The sequence below is a fragment of the Toxorhynchites rutilus genome, chromosome 2 (assembly GCF_029784135.1).
Source record: "Toxorhynchites rutilus septentrionalis strain SRP chromosome 2, ASM2978413v1, whole genome shotgun sequence".
Lineage (NCBI taxonomy): Eukaryota > Metazoa > Arthropoda > Insecta > Diptera > Culicidae > Toxorhynchites > Toxorhynchites rutilus.
Window position 1 is genome coordinate 244,576,175 of NC_073745.1, and position 14,505 is coordinate 244,590,679.

Sequence of the window (14,505 nt, forward strand, 5' to 3'; positions counted from 1 at the left end):
ACATTAAAATATAAAATAAAGTTTGACGTATGATTTTGGTATATTGTATTGACCAAAATGAATATATGTTTTTTAAAATTTATTAAGCTTCAATACTTAGCGAAATCGTTATCATTTGAGAAAAGTAATTCAAAAAAGTAGAAGGGTCTGAGTTTGGGGACATGGACGTAAGGACGTTGGACGTTAGGAACAATTGTTTTTTTTTTTGACGTAGGATTAAATGAAGCACATCGTGAAAATTGTCCAATTTCAAGTGCTTATTGCTCAGTCATTTCATAATGGATCGATAAAATTTTAAAGTCAATCGATTTCGGCACTCCATAACATTTCTTATATTGAATAAAACAATACAGGGTGGGCCATTTAAAGTGGAAGGATTTGTTTTTGCAATAGCAAAGTAAAGAAGTGGAATTTTAAATTATTTTTTTTGAAATTCATTTATTTTGGTCCAAGGAGATTTGTTCTAACTACTTTTTGATTATCTCGTAAATGACCGCCTCTGGCCTTGACCGCAAAATGTGCCCTTTTTTCGGCATTTTCCATCACTTTGCCCAATGTTTCGGCCGATATGGCAGCAATTTCTTGTCGGATATTGTCTTTCAGCGCAGCCAGGGTCCTTGGTTTACCAGTGTATACCTTGGATTTTAAATATCCCCATAAAAAAAAGTCAGGAGGCGTCAAATCAGGTGATCTCGGTGGCCAGTCATAATCGCCGTTTTTCGATATTAATCTTCCGGGGAGCATTTCGCGCAATAATTTGGTCGTGGCAGCCACTGTATGGCATGTAGCGCCGTCCTGTTGGAACCAGTAATTGCCCAATTCATTTTCACGAACAAATGGCAATAAAAAATCTCTTGCGAACGATGGCGACCTGATGTCGATGGAGTCTCTGCAACACCGGCGAACGGCTTATATTCAATTTTATATTAGTTTTATTTTATATTTGATGTTTTTTTTAATGATAAAAAAACAATTCAAGAAATAAACATGTTCTTTTTTTGTGAACAAATGAATAGAAATAAAAAAAGATTTTTTTCGTCTCTGCAAATCACATATTCAAAAAATTAAGTAGGCAGAAGTTCGAAAGCTTCTTAACTGTACTTTATCCAGCTACAGTATCCCAACTTAACTGTTGTTGTCAGCGCAATACCAAACTTTTCCCGTCATCGTTTGGAGAATTTTCAGAGCATGCGTTCCATTCCATAAATCGACTAAGACTACACCAGCGCTTCGAAAATATATGTTATTAACAAATTCCCAGCGACCATTTTGAGGCAAAATTACACTAGACAATTCTCGTCTCAGGCTATGCATCTTTTTTTCGATGCAACGCAAACTGCTTTACTTTCGGGACCTGCTACATTGCAATCGTGCTATTCTGATTATAATCTCAAATCAAATAACCCTTTAAAAAAAATAATGCAAATAGGCTTTATTAGTAGTAACGGTTGTTTTAAAACGGTTTTATTTAGCTTGCCCTGTAATCTGTTTGTATGTTTGTATGTTTGTAACATGTTTGTCTGTAGCGCTGACCCACATTAATAGAAATTTGACCCCCTTCCTGTTGACCGATTGATCTGAAATTTGGAACACACCTTTATCTCGGTAGTCATTATAAAACTGCGTTTTTCATGATTTTGAAAATCCAAGATGGCGGCCGCTACAAAATGGCGGATCACATATTTTCTCAAAACCTCTTCAATATGGGTTTTCCAAAACCCCATCAATATGGGTATCAAATGAAAAGGCTTGACTAGTAGAATACGATTATTTAAGAAATATGCAAATCTAAGATGGCTGCCACTACAAAATGGCGGACTACAAATTTTCTCAAAACGGTTATTTATGATAAATGTAAATCCAAGATGGCTGCCACTACAAAATGGCGGACTACATTTTATGTCAAAACCCCATTAATATGGGTACCAAATGAAAGGACTTGACTAGTAAAATACAGTTATTTATGAAAAATGCAAATCTATGATGGCTGTCACTATCAAATGGCGGGCTGCATATTTTCTCAAAACCCGATGAATATGGGTATTAAATGAAAGGGCTTGAATAGTAGATCACAGTAGATAATGAAAAAATCCAAATTCAAGAAGGCCACAATCACAAAATAGCAAGTTATTTTATTAAACTGTTTTATTTAGCTTGAACTGTTCGTATGTATGTTTGTATCTCTGTATTTCCAAGTACATCATCATGGTAAAAATATATGATATGAAAACGAGAAAAAAAAACTGTTTTTAGTGAGTCTAAATGTTGTCACGTCACGCAGGAATGGGTCATAAGCTGACACCCGTTCGGAAATCCATTTATTCCCAATCACATTTCTTTTTTACAGTTTGAACAGAGCATGTAGCGAAAACCAAGGTATTGAAGATAATCCGATACAGATAGATGTCATTGACTATAGTTTTGAAAATTGGAGAATACGAAATGTTGGATATGGTGTAGCGGATATTTCACCATATCAAAGAAACCACATTGTTGAAAACAGCAGTTATAAAATTAGTTTTTTTACGAATGCCGCCATCGATCGTCGTTTCCAATTAGTGTGAAGGGGGTATTATTTGTGCTGAGTATATCCAAGGAGAAATCCATTCCAAAAACTTGTTTCAATACCTTGAAAATTGCCTTGACTATCGGCTATCGAAATCACACAAATCTGTAGAAAAGCTGGCGCTGACCCGGAAAACCATCAAGAACGTCGATCGAGGGTGTTGAAAGCGGAAACGGATTGCTGAGGAGCATAGAACGACAATGAAAATCTTTTTTAAAGGCAGGCGAAGAAGGTGCTACAGTTTTTTCCACAAGGGCTCTTCTCAGGGCTAGAGACGAATGAACTTTCAATGTTTAGAATCTCTATAAAGTTTTAAGTTGTTATTGTGACATGAGGATGGTCTTGCTCACATGCATTATGCTCTTCTCTCCTAATCACATCTCTTTTCTGCCCTCGGACTGAACTGAAATCAAAACACCTAGGGAAATCCAAAGAGCAGGTACATGCAAGCCATGAGTACTTTTGACGTAGGACTACGTCTTTCATTTCTATACCGGGGTGTAGAATCAAAGTTTCGAAAACGAAAGCGTTATGCCGGAGACCGAGATTTTGAGCGTTAATAGCCCCTAAACAGCTGAACGAAATGGTATGATTAACACTTCATTCGAAAGATAAAATGTCTAAGCGTTATATACTTGTTACTTTTTGATCCAAAAACTTGTTTCAATAGTCTTAAAATTGCTTTCAAAACAGGCTATTGAAATCACCAATCGGTATATAAGCGAGCGCCACTCGGAAATTCACTCAGTTATAATTGAACAGTGATTGGAGCATGTTGTCGCTGTTGTGGTGAAGCTCTGTCACGGTGTCACCAAGAGCCTGTTTGTTCACCTTAGGCCGAAAGGGAATCCATCAGGAGGAGAGTGATGCCACAAACGGTTCCGCTTGAAACATCGGAGCAGCCAACACACACACATACACGCGCGGAACTATTTTCGTTTGGATGCCATTCAGCATCGAGAAATTTCAGGAAAGATGCAATCTTTGTTGAAAAATAGTCTGCAGTTCCCCTGAAAACTGAAAAATACATTCATGCGAAAGAGTTCATTTTAATGTTTTCTATCCATGTAACACTGCGACCAAATATTTTTCAATTAAGTGCTATTAACAGGTGGTTATCGAGTTAGCATTAACCACTGGTGGGCTTCGAGTATCTAGGAAAATCAGGAAAGAACTAATCGTTGCTGAAAAATACTCTGTCAGTTCCCGTGGGAATTTAAAAATTCATTGATAAGAAAGAGTTTATTCTAATGTTTTCTATCCATATAACAATGCAACCAAATACATTTGGTTTTGTGATTTTTCAATTGATCGCAATTAACAGGAAAGCTTCTGAGAATTATTCTTTTTCGGCAAGGAATCAAGGGATCGAGAGATTCATTACCTAGCCTGACCTGACCTGAAAGACATGCAGTTTGTTTGGAACTGTGAGGGAGGGCAGAAAAGCCAGGAGGCAGGAGGCAGGAGGAGAAGAGAAGGTGATCAAGAGAGTATCAGCACCGAAAAACGGTTCCGCTTGAGACATCGGAGCAGCCACCACACACACATACACGCGCAGAACTATTTTTGTTTGGTTGCCATCCAGCATCGAGAAGATTCCGGAAAGATATTATCGTTGCTGAAAAATAATCTGCCAGATCCCTTGGGAATTGAAAATTACATTCAAGCGAAAAAGTTTATTTTAACGGTTTCTATCCATATAATACTGCGACCAAATACAATTGATTTTGTGGTTTTTCAATCATGTGCAATTAACAGGTGGTTATCGAGTTAGCATTAACCACTGGTGGTGGACTTCGAGAAGAATCCGGAAAGATATCGCTGCTGCAAAATAAACTGACAGCTCCTCTTGGCATTGAAAATAACATGCAAGCGAAAGAGCTCTCGTTTTCAAAGTGCCTCAAATTATCATTTGGTCATTCATTCAGAATGGATTCAGATTCAACTTCAAACAAATGATCACTGAATCAACGATAGTCCTACGTCAAAAATACGATTGTATTTTTGGTGAACGGAATATGTGTTCCCGAGCACGGACGCACAATCAAGGCGCTTCGATTTTATTCAGGACCACCAAAAAGTTCAAAAGAGCCGAATTTCATGACTTTGATTGAATTATAGAAACTTAGAGAGATTCATTGAATTATAGAGACTGTAAACTTTTTCAATTAATTCGTCTCTAGCCTTGAAAAGGACCAATGCGAACAACTTCAATACAAACTGCCTTGACAAAGACACTTCATTGTCATTCGACGCTCCCCAGCAGGCCGTGTCCGCTTTCAACAACATCAAACGAAAATCTGTTGGTGAAATGCATGTGCATATAAAATTCCATATTTATACTCATCCACTCACAAACTAACAAGAAAAAACTTTCAGCGGTCTTTCAGAATATTAATCAATTCATTCATTCATTGAGAATTAAGAGACGAATGACCTTCAGGTCAAAGTCCTATCAAACCAAGAACAGAACATTATTGAGAATTGATTCAGATGCAACTTAAAGCAAATGGTTACCATTCTAGCGGTAGTCATAGATATAACCCATCATTTGTGTTTTTTTTCTCTATTATAGTGACTTTCAACACATTTCGGCTGGTTCGTCTCTTTTACTTCCATTTTTAGAAGAATTTCGGGAGTGAGAATTGATCTCGTGATCTCTGCGTGAGAGGTATGGAACTATTTGTTTTGAATTTTGATACTTTGCTTGCTTTATATTCAACCAATTTAACAATCGCATCAATATTTCTTTTTTATATTATTTTTGTGAAGTTGTTACAATTCCGTAAAGTATGAAAGTTTTATAAATTCTGATTATCTTCATATCTTTATTTTGGTCTGATTATTGTTTCCGACGAAAAATTAGAATGACTTCAATACCTTTCTTCAAAAAAAAAAAAAAAAAAATAAGAGCGTAAATTTTTCTCACCGAGAGAATTGCTCTCTGGGCTCCGTAGAAACGGGTCGTTCGTTTCTTTTCGCTCGGGTGCTGTTGGTTCGATCAAAAATGACGTCTTAACAAAAGCACTCCGTGAGCGCGTTGTACGGTTCTCCAAAAATCGTGAAAGTCAAGAAAAAAAAATTTACAGTAGACCACTTTCGGGACGAAAATGTGTCGGTCAGCACTGTTTACCGGATCATGGCATCCCGGAAGGTCGAGCGGAAGACCGGTTAGTAGCCGTCCGACGAAGATCCCCAGAGGTCCCGTGAAATCTCAGTGCCGGTGGATAGCGAAGAATTATCGCGGGACCGGTACTATACCAGCGACGAGTCGTCCACACCCTTAGGGGTGGTGCTATATATTGCAATTTCCGACAATAGGATTTCAAAGCCCTGGTTTAACAAGCCGAGCGCACTTGCCATCAATCAGGAGATGTACCAGGAGGAGTGCCTGGAGAAGATTCTGATTCCGTTTTTTTTCATTCTGATGGTAAGTACGTCTTCTAGCCGGATAAGGCATCTTCCCATAACGCCAAGAAGACGTACCTCGAGGAAAAACAGATACCGTATGTACCCAAGGAACGGAACCCGACCAACTTGTACCAGGGTCGTCCGATCGCGGTTTTTTTCGGCTCTCTCAGTGCCCTGGTGTACAAAAATAATTGGCATTAATTGACAGGAAATATTTCTACGCGTCTATCACATTTAATAAAATGTTATTTTTCATGAGATGAACAATTGTACAGGGTTTTCCATTTCGGGCTTCCGAAAGTATACAGGCCTGCGCTGACAACCGTTTGACATAGCTGTCAACCAAAGCGTCATATCGTTAGTTGAATGTCTGCCATTTTACAATATGGATCGTTTTAGCATCGCACAACGTGTTAATTTTGTTAAATTATACTAAAAAAATGATGAAAACCCAGCAAATGTTTTTCGAGCATTACGGACGGATTTTGGTCGTCATGGACGGCCTACAGAGCACACAATCGTTAATGTAGTGCGCAAATTCGAACAAACTGGATCCGTAGCGGATATTGTGAAACCTGTGCATCATCGTAATGTGCGTTCGGCCGAAAATATTGCTGCTGTTGCTGCCAGTGTTGAGGAAGACCCGAATGTTTCGATTCCACGGCGTGGTCAGCAATTAGGCTTGTCAAACACATAATTGTGGCGAATTTTGTATTTGGACTTACACCTACATCCATATAAAGTCCAACTGGTACAAAAATTATAGCGTGGTGACCATGGAATCCGTCGGGCATACGTCGATTGGGTGAACGAACAACAGCAGCAAAATGCTTAATTTTCGCATCAAATTTTCTTCAGCGATGAGGCACATTTCGAGCTCGGTATGTGAACACCCAAAATTTCCGTATATGGAGCTCAGAAAATCCACACGTGATTGTTGAGAGGCCATTGCATCCGCCAAAAGTCACTGTTTGGTGCGCATTATGGTCTGGTGGAGTCATCGGGCCGTATTTCTTTGAAAATGAGGACGACGAGACGGTAACTGTGAATGGTGAGCGCTAATTTAAAGTTTGAAAACCCTGTAAAAAAGTAAAATGTCAAGCGTTATCTAAACGCACTAACTGCCAAGTTTTGTTTGACCCGATTTACGGTTTCCCCAACACAGACTTCAAAATCGATGTTCCTGTGGAAATCCGCTTCGTAAATACATGCAAGTCGGGGGTATTTTTTGGTGTTGAGCACTTTTGTACTCACTTGTCGTTGTGCCGACCGGAATATGTTTACCTTAAACGTACTTTTAAACTGAGAAGCCTGGAAAATAATCATTTCAGATACTTGAGGTGGATGAACGTTCGCGGTTCGAGAACTACGTAAACATGAGATGTGCAATAATTTCACAGGAAAATGTAAAATACAATGATTGTTTGACAATTCTTCCGTTCACATATTTTGTTAGTGCTAGGCATCATCAAAAATGTTGATGCATTTTAAAATAATATTCGAAGTGGTAAACAAGCGGATTGCATAATATAACTGTGTAGTTCTACGTCGAAAATGCGATTGTGTCCTAGGTACAACCCCTTACAATTTTTCCGAAAGAAATTCTCATTTTTTTTATTGAACACTCGTTAAGTATCAACGTTATTTGTATATGCACTAGGTGCAGATTTTTCATTTCTTTTTATAAAGTAATGCAATAAAATTCCCTTAAAATACTCCTTTATAATTTTGTTTACACCTCGGCGAAATGTAAAATCTGAATCCCAAGTAAGATATTCATAGTATTTTCCTTCATATGGGCTACCATCTTAAACAACACTGACACAGAACAATTCTTATGACTTCGTGTTTCGGAAAACAGCGAGAACTTATTCCTCGGTTAACATTATTACACGTTGAAATTTAAGATGTCATTCTGCACTATGAAATCAAATATCGTCGTATTGTATTTCTGCATTAGAACGGATTGCTTTTTATATTTTTTTCATGCCATTTAGAACTCAAAGTTATACGAGATATTTAAATTCAAAGAAAATGAAACAAAACAATAATGAAAATGAAACGGTTTATCGGAAAACATTCTCTCCAAATTCGGTCGCTCAATAGTGCTGATCAATTTTCACCCAGCTCTCTCCATGTGGGTGGTGGGCGTGTCCCTTCCGTTGAACATGCGGTTGGAAACCAGTCTTATGATCCGAAGTATAGTCAACGACACGGTGAGTTCCATCGGCTTCATCCAAAGTGTACTGTCCCTTCACTAGATCTCCATCGCGATGTTCCCACTGGCTCTTGTGATCCTTGGTGTGCTCATCCTTGACGCCGTACTCGAATTTGTATTTCGGATAAGAATGGTAATCTTCATGGCCGTGTTCTCCTCCAAACTCTTGGGCGGAGGCAACAACGGCCAAACAGGCAACCAGAACGACGATCTGTTTGTAACGAAGCCAAAAATTATCGACCAAAGGCCAACAAAATAAGAAATATTGAAATATACCTTGAACATCTTGGATCTCCTGTTTGCTGCTTTCTGCACTACCGGAATGCTTCTTAGCGACTGATATTAACTGCAGACAATGGTAGAACTTTTATACCAACTTATTCGAATTAGTTATCAGCTTTCATTTCGTTTGTTTTTTTTTCAACGATGGCGTGACAACACGCCACCGCAGAAGGTAATTTAATTTTCGCTGATTAGTTGCTTCTACAATATGTGGTCAATTCTGTTATCTCAATTAACTATATATGCTGAAATTGGAAATCAAACCAAAATAGGGGCGGTGTATGTATGTTTCAAAAATATCACCAAACCGTGAACGTTCATGAGAGGAATGAGAAAAGAATAGCCATATAAGCCGGTTGTGAAAACGGTTACGAAAATCCAAATCTTGTTACTTTAACAAGATTGATATAAAAGTTCGGCGAAAAATTAGACTTGGTATCAGTTGTCGTCAAGCAAGGAATTTAAGCAGAGTAAATATTTCACAGGAGATCCAAGATGTTTAAGGTAATGTATCGATCAGTTATTGGCATTCCATTATACACTCCCAATCGTTCCCAAACAGATCATCGTACTGGTTGCCTGTTTGGCTGTCTTTGCCTCCGCCCAAGGATTTGGAGGAGATTACGGCCATGAAGATTATCACTCTTATCCGAAATACAAATTCGAGTACGGCGTCAAGGATGAACACACCAAAGATCACAAGAGCCAGTGGGAGCACCGCGATGGGGATCTGGTAAAGGGTCAGTACACTCTGGACGAGGCCGATGGTACGCATCGCGTTGTAGATTATAAATCGGATCATAAGCTCGGTTTCCAGCCCCATGTTCAGCGTGAGGGACATGGAAAGCATCCACATGGAGAAAGCTACGCTAACATTCATCAACATTACTAATGTTGTGTGATGCAAAGAAGACCATCTGAAAATGTGTGAAAATATACTGCCAGCTCAAATTAAACCATTAAATTTTGTTAATCTAAATATTCATAGTTGTACTAAAATGATATTTTATCGAAATGGAAAGTGGAATTTTATTTCCCCTCCTCTCATCCCTATTTCTAAGAAATTCATACTCGAGCTGTTTAGAGTTGGCCACCCTTTTTTTTAACACAGGACACTACAACACCTGGAGGTAAGAGGACAAACCATGGTTATGGTCGAAACCAGTTGGATCCCAATGGAATAATATTCCTTTAAGGCAGGGTTGCACTGTGGTCACGCGTATTTTAGATTTTGTCCCTCGGAATACATTCATTGCGTGTTATTTGGCCTAAGAAATCTCAACTAAGTATTAATAAATGACGTTAGTTAATGCATACGTTGAGACGACCAAAGTTCCACAGGGAACGTTAACGCCAATCAAGTAAGTTAACATAAGTTCTTATTTGAAACTTTGAAGATACTGTAAAAGTTGTTGATGGGGCTTACCCGTTCCTTTTCGAAGGATTTTCCACCGGCGATAAACGACGGCCCAGAAGAAGCGATGCTATGGTGGAATACACCGACGCTGGCTATCCGTTGAATTCGTTGACTCCAACGATGATGATGCTCGGCCACTTGTGCACTGCAAGTTGCGCTTGATGCACTTATGTTGTACTAACAACCGCGAATTACAGGAGATTCGGGGGACTATCCAATCTCTAGATGAAATTCTTCTATGAATTTCTTTGAAGCTTATTTCGCGACTGCACAATAAAACACTGGATGGTTGACTTCACTCTCCAACGATATATTTTGTACTGACCTATTCTTAACAATAGTTTCCTATCCTAGCCTATATATACAGTGTCCACTACTAGTGGACATCGAACGGAATTGTTCTCTCTTCGCTTTATCTCTTAGGTAGAAATTCTAGGGTGATCCCTTTAGATCGGGTTCAATATTTATCATAGATTTAGATATAAATTTTAGGTAACTAAATTGATTAGAAAATAAGTTCAAATCGATTTAAGCGCATTTAGTATTAAGTTAAGATATTTTTGGTTAAGATAGATTAAGTAATTATTGCATGACAATATTCATCATTCCGGCCGCCTTGAACTGGCCAGGCTAGTTCAACACTAACTCTCTTACAAATTCAAATCAATTCTTTCATCGCTCAAATGACTCATCTCGGGTGTTGTGAGAAGGCGACTGAAGCACAAGGCTGCTCGGTAGCGGACGGTTTATGGTTTACCGGATACTGAATGCGTTGTAGCCATGATTGCTGACAATGGTTTCATTATCTGGGGATAGAAAAGACCAGGTAGACTTGACAGGATAGATATAGGGTATTGGAACCGCAATCACCTGCTTGATTCCCACGAAGGCTTCGAGCAGATTTCGGCGTGCTCTACCAGGTCTCATTCTTCTGGATTCGGATGGTGATTCTCCAGTCTCGGCAGAAGTGCAATCTTCGCTACGGGTCTGACGACTGCTTCGGATGATGCGGTTTTCAGGGTGACGACACGTACCACTCCGTCTTTCCCCGGATGTACCTTGATGATCCTTCCGAGGGGCCATTGGAGTGGAGGTAGATTATCGTCCTTGATGACTACGACGGTACCTGGTGTGATGGTCACTGGGGACTTGCATTTCGTTGCTCGCGACTGGAGCATTTGGAGGTACTCTGGCGCCCATCGGGCCCAGATTCGCTGGAATCGCTTCTGAACGAGCTCAAAATGCGTCAGGCGATTATCTGGGATGGCGCACAACTTATTTTCCGGGACGGCTTGGAGGCTGGTTCCGATCAGGAAATGTCCTGGAGTCAAAACTTCTAGGCCTGACGGGTCGCACGGAATTGAAACCAGGGGCCTGGAATTCAGGCACATCTCAATTTGAACCAATAGGGTGCACATGTCCTCATAGCCAACATTCACAGTGCCAATCTCACGTATTAGGTGATGCTTGGCTGACTTGACGGCTGCCTCCCACAGCCCGCCAAAGTGCGGTGCTCGTGGGGGGATGAAACGCCAGATGATCTCGTTTTCCGCACACCAGTCGAGAATTTGTTTCCGGTCGGATTCGCTGGATTTCAACATGTCATAGATTCTACGCAATTCATTTGCTGGACCCTTGAAAGCGGTGCCATTGTCGCTATGGATTTCGTTCATCCTTCCACGGCGGGCGACGAAACGACGCAGGGCGGCCAAGAAAGCCGGTGTAGATAGATCGGAAACAAGCTCGATGTGGACGGCGCGAGTAGCGAAACATACGAATATGGCTATGTATGCCTTAGTTGGAGCCCGGTTACGTACCGGAGATTTTATATAAACGGAACCGCAGTAGTCAATCCCACATATGGCGAATGGTTTTGTGAGCGTCACTCTTGTCGCAGGCAAATCGGCGATACTCTGCTGCACTAGAACGGGCTTGCTACGGAAGCACGTGTGGCACTGATGGTACATACGGCGAACCAGGTTACGACCACCGATGATCCAGAACTTCTGGCGAATCGTGGCGAGCATCAGCTGGGGACCAGCATGCAGCAGCATATGGTGATAGTATTTGACTATTAGAGTGGATAACAGATGCTTCGACGAGAGGACAATCGGAAATTTCACATCTTCGGACACGGCGGCATTGCCGAGTCTCCCACCGACTCGGATGACACCTTCCTTGTCGACTTTCGGTTTCAACCACTTTAATGGTGACGATATAGGAATGCGTTCCCCGCAGAAAATATCCGGAAACGATTCGTGCTGAGCTAGTCGACAGAGCGCAATGTCTGCTTCACGGAAGTCGGTAGTGGTCAAGGTCTCGAACGGTTCGATGGCGGTCTTCTTGGTGGAGGCCTTCAAGGCACGGAAATATCGCATCCAGTATGCAATACATCGACGAAGCTTGCTGAAGCAGGAGTACCGATAGAACAATGTATCGGAAAACCTTGAGTCGACAGTTGCTACCATGGCTACCATGGGTTTGGCCTCTGACATCCAACGAGGATCGAGCGATGGCATCTCGTTAACAGGCCACTCAGATGGTGGAAGGGATAACCAGTCCGGACCGTTCCACCACAGGGAATTTTGCTTGAGGTCAATCGGATTGACGCCACGGGAAAGTGGATCAGCAGGATTGGAATTTCCGGAAACGTGATTCCAGTGACATGATTCGGTAGCTTCTTGGATCATGGCCACCCGATTAGCTACGAAGGGTTTCCATCGGGATGGCGAGGAATCCAACCAGTGTAGGACAGTAGACGAATCTGTCCAACAGTAAACTTCAGCGGATTTTTGGATGGAGTGCATTACTTTCTTGAAAAGATTGGATGCCAGCACTGCACCACATAGCTCCAGACGTGCGATTGTTTGTGGTTTGGCCAACGGTGCTACCTTGGACTTAGATGTCAGCAACTGAACATGGACTATCCCAGCGGATTCCGAACGCACATAACAGCATGCTCCATACGCCTTCTGTGAGGCATCGGAAAAGAAATGGAGCTGGAATGAGGTTGCGTTGGCTACAGATACACAACGTGGAATTCGAAGAGTGGCGATAGTATCTAGCGTTTCGTGGAACTCCTTCCACATGGATTGCAAGCGAGGAGGAAGAGGACGATCCCACTCATAGGAATCTCCGGCTTCAGTTTTCAACGCCCATAGACGCTGCATAAAAAGTTTAGCGATGACTATGGTTGGTCCCACTAAGCCAAGTGGGTCGAAGATTTGCGCCACGTACGACATAACCTTCCGCTTAGTCAAAACGGGTGCTGGAAGTGGAAGCTGAACCTTAAAGCTCATCATGTCTGTTCTCGGCTCCCATATGAGCCCGAGAGTGGAAACGGATTGGTCGTTGTGAAGCTCATGGTACGGCGTGAACGCTAGATCTTCTTCGGGAATGTCTGCTAGAACACCAGATGAATTTGATGCCCACTTCTTGAGCGGAAAGCCTGCCGCTGCAAACATGGCAGATATTTCTTGGCGGATGTGGATGGCGGATTCAACAGTGTCGGCACCAGACAGGAAATCATCCACGTAAAAATCCTTCTGGGCTACCGCGGCTGCGGCTGGATAGGTCTTACTCGCGTCCTGCGCAATCTGCTGGAGGGTGCGAGTCGCTAAGAACGGAGACGACGCGAAACCGTACGTTACTGTCTGCAGTTCGTACGTAGCAATCGGTTGATCTGGGCTGGAACGCCAAAGGATGAGCTGGTATCGAAGGAATAGCTGATGCAGCAGGATCTGCCGGTACATTTTTTCCACGTCGGCGACGAACGCAATTCGGTGGATGCGGAATCGGATGTGGATCGACAGTAGATCCTCTTGAACGACTGGTCCAACTAGCTGTAAGTCGTTCACGGAGAATCCAGACGACGTCTTGCACGACGCGTCGAACACGACACGAACTTTCGTGGTGGAGCTGGATGTCTTGAACACCGGATGGTGTGGGAGGTAGCAGTGTGGCTTGGTTTCGTCTACAGGATCCACGAGTTTCTTCATGTGGTTTAGGTGTTCGTATTCTTCCATGAATCGACAGTAGGCATCTTTGGTGGTTGGATCTCGCTCTAATCTTTTTTCGAGGTTCATGAAGCGGCGCTCGGCGATTGAACGGGATTCACCGAGGGTGACGAGCGGATCGCGGGTGAGTGGCAAGGAGACAACGTAACGACCCGACGAATCGCGAGTGGTGGTAGTGGTATACAGTTCTTCACAGATATTTTCTTCAACTGTTAACTTGGAGCACGGTTCAACGGCTTCTAACTCCCAGAACTTCTGGAGTGCTTGTTCCAGGTTACGGTCCACAGTAGTGAGGTGACAAACACGTGGTGCTTCGGATGACTGGATGGCTACCTTTCCGGAAACAGTCCATCCGAACAATGTCTCGACGAATACAGGCTGCCCTTCACCACAGGGAATCGTGACACCAGTGTGTAGGTCATGGTAGACTTCCCCACCGACAATCATGTCAATGTCGGCTGGAATGTGGAAACGTGGATCGGCTAACGGAATTTCTGGGAATCTCCAAGAGGAAACATTAATCGGTGTAGTTGGCAGACAAACTGAGGGTTTCTTTAGGATGAGGAAATCGAGAGTGGTACTGTATGAAATCAAC

At 41.9% G+C, this 14,505-nt stretch overlaps 3 protein-coding genes across 3 annotated transcripts in view; 2 read left to right on the top strand and 1 right to left on the bottom strand.

Annotated features, from left to right (window-relative positions):
- LOC129764553 (uncharacterized) overlaps positions 1–14,505 on the top strand; it is a 132,007-nt gene that overhangs the window by 87,048 nt on the left and 30,454 nt on the right. The window lies entirely within an intron of this gene.
- On the bottom strand, positions 7,916–8,523 carry LOC129764563 (cuticle protein 19-like). The gene is made up of 2 exons (XM_055763765.1): positions 8,472–8,523; positions 7,916–8,406 (listed from the first exon to the last, which is right to left on the bottom strand). The coding sequence occupies exons 1-2, from the start codon at positions 8,478–8,480 to the stop codon at positions 8,077–8,079; spliced, it is 339 nt and encodes a 112-aa protein (XP_055619740.1). The 5' UTR covers positions 8,481–8,523; the 3' UTR covers positions 7,916–8,076.
- Positions 8,874–9,428, top strand: LOC129764565 (cuticle protein 19-like). The gene is made up of 2 exons (XM_055763766.1): positions 8,874–8,981; positions 9,040–9,428. Exons 1-2 carry the CDS (start codon positions 8,973–8,975, stop codon positions 9,367–9,369), a joined length of 339 nt encoding a protein of 112 aa, XP_055619741.1. The 5' UTR covers positions 8,874–8,972; the 3' UTR covers positions 9,370–9,428.